This window comes from Atta cephalotes (genome assembly GCF_000143395.1).
Source record: "Atta cephalotes unplaced genomic scaffold scaffold00022, whole genome shotgun sequence".
Classification (NCBI taxonomy): domain Eukaryota; kingdom Metazoa; phylum Arthropoda; class Insecta; order Hymenoptera; family Formicidae; genus Atta; species Atta cephalotes.
Genome location: NW_012130086.1, coordinates 2,119,794 through 2,122,070, shown reverse-complemented (window position 1 = coordinate 2,122,070; position 2,277 = coordinate 2,119,794). Strand labels below are relative to the sequence as shown.

General features: G+C 38.4%; 1 protein-coding gene across 1 annotated transcript in view; it reads right to left on the bottom strand.

Annotated features, from left to right (window-relative positions):
• Nucleotides 1–898, bottom strand: part of LOC105619562 — a 35,788-nt gene extending 34,890 nt beyond the window's left edge. Inside the window, exon 1 of the mRNA XM_012201079.1 lies at nucleotides 794–898. Within this exon, the coding sequence (XP_012056469.1) occupies nucleotides 794–898 (105 nt within the window). The remainder of the gene's footprint in view (nucleotides 1–793) is intronic.
• Nucleotides 899–2,277: the final 1,379 nt, after the last annotated feature.

Sequence of the window (2,277 nt, the reverse complement as noted above, 5' to 3'; positions counted from 1 at the left end):
ATATATATATATATATATATATATATATATATATATATAATACCTCTTAATTTTACAGTCGGCATTTCATGACATCGAGGCCGATTCTCTCTACTGTCGAATTATTCGACTATCGAGAAACATTGTAGAAGCAAACGACAAGGAACTGCAGATGAAAATAGCCATATAAAACATCGCTATATATAAACGGCTGCAAGAAATATTTTTACTACTGCTTCTGCCTCAGTCAACTTGAGATCCAACTCAAGTGGCTTCTTGAAAACGCTCCTTCAAAATCCCTCAAAAAGTCTCTCGCGATTCTTTCATGATGATTCAATGATATTCAAGAAACGTTATATGTAATAAGCCAATCATTGAGATAAAAGACAGAACGCATAAATAGGTCTATAAATAGAAAGCGCATTTGTCAGCAGAAACTTATAGAAAAATATAAAATATATTTAAATCGCATTTAAATCTCGATCGTTAATGTTATGTATATTTTTTCGTCATTGCACGATATTATTTAACATTTGAAATACGTATAACATAATATATCGATAGATTATTTATTAAAATCCGTTTTATATAATATATTTTATATATTAATATAATGATCAAATATTCTTTTTAAAATGTTACGAATATTGTAACGCTAGTTTGATGACAGGAGAAATAAGTTATAAAAGAGATTTATGGAAGACCTACGTTATCGCTTGTATCACAATTGATAAAATACTTGAAAATAAATATTAACTGACGTAAAGTCCCATCATAAAATAGGAGGTCAAATAGACGATCCAGATTGACTCACCTTTTGTACGATGAGCGGTGTGCCAAAATCCTTGCCGCCTTGCAAACGGAAACCCCAGGGGGATCCATCGAACCTGGACAGCTTGACGCTGATCAGTTGTGCCATATCACTGTCTTGCCTGAACTTGTCGCCCGTATGTCGAGATAAACGATCGTATGAACGGTGAACGGTCTCGAAAACTGTCGACGGCTATTGGTGAACGAGCCCTTAGCTCGACTCAGCTATCTTGAAAGTATCGCGATGCACCACTGACAATTAGGTCGACAATGTCCGTTTGTTGGTCGTTTGTGTATATACGTACTTTATAAAAGGGAGGTATATATATATATCGCGCTCTCTCGAGTGGAACGTGAAACGGGCACGTACGTTCCCTGAAGAACGCGCAGACCGGAGTAAAGGTATAAGAGGCGCCGAGGACGGTCAGTCGGGCAGCGGGGCCTCCTCCGTCCTCGCCACGCGATTCGGAACGAAGAGGAGGAGTACAAGAGCGCGGAAGGAAAGGGAACAGCAGGAGGGAGACAGCAGGAAGAAGGAGGGAAATGCATGGATAGTGGACAGCTGGCGGGGATAGAGAGAGGAAGAGAGACCAATTTATTATTATATGTATATTCTGGCAGAAATCTCTCCGCACAGCGACATATCGTGAAAATGAATGACGAAATTTCATTAAAAGAGTATTAAGTTCCGACCAATTCAAAATCGGCACTTGAACTTTCCGGCAGAACAATTTGAACTTCGATTCTGAAATTATTCAGAAAGAAGATATCTGGATTCAGCTACGATAACGAAATAAAAGAACGATTTCTTATTAGCGAAAGAGGAACAAAAAAGTCAATCACTTCTCCTTACAATGCAAACTGTTTCGCTGGAATCTTAATGTCTGAACTGTAGAACAAATTCTTTGGATGATGATCATCTTTGTTGCAAAGTTATGAAGCGAAGACAATTGGGTTCTGAAATAAGGTCGCGGAATAATAGTCTGCGAACGGAATGCAATTGAGCGACGTCCTAAATAGAGATTAAAGATCCAAGGTAGCGAGACTAGCGAGTGAAAGAGAAAATTAAACGTTCTCTTAATTAATGATTAAAATAATAGATTGAATTTATTAATAAATCAATCTAGACCGCTATATGAATAAATCTTGTCTTTTATTATTATCCTTTATAAAATTCCCAGAATTCTGTCGACCGAACGTGTCTATAGACGTTGCATCCGGTGCATCGTGCAAGGTGCTTCTTACATCGCGACGATGAAAATCAAAGAGCAGAAGGTATAAGCAATAAGATATAATGCCGGGGCGGAAAGAGGAGAACTAGATTGCAAGAAAAGGATGGAACAAGATCGGGAATGTCGAGTTGACCATCTCGATGACCATGATAAAAAGATCGCGCGTAAGCATTTTGCGCCTTTTCCATTCCTCTTTGCTATTAATTACGTCTCTCTCTCTCTCTCTCTCTCTCTCTCTCCTCCCTCCCTCCCTCCT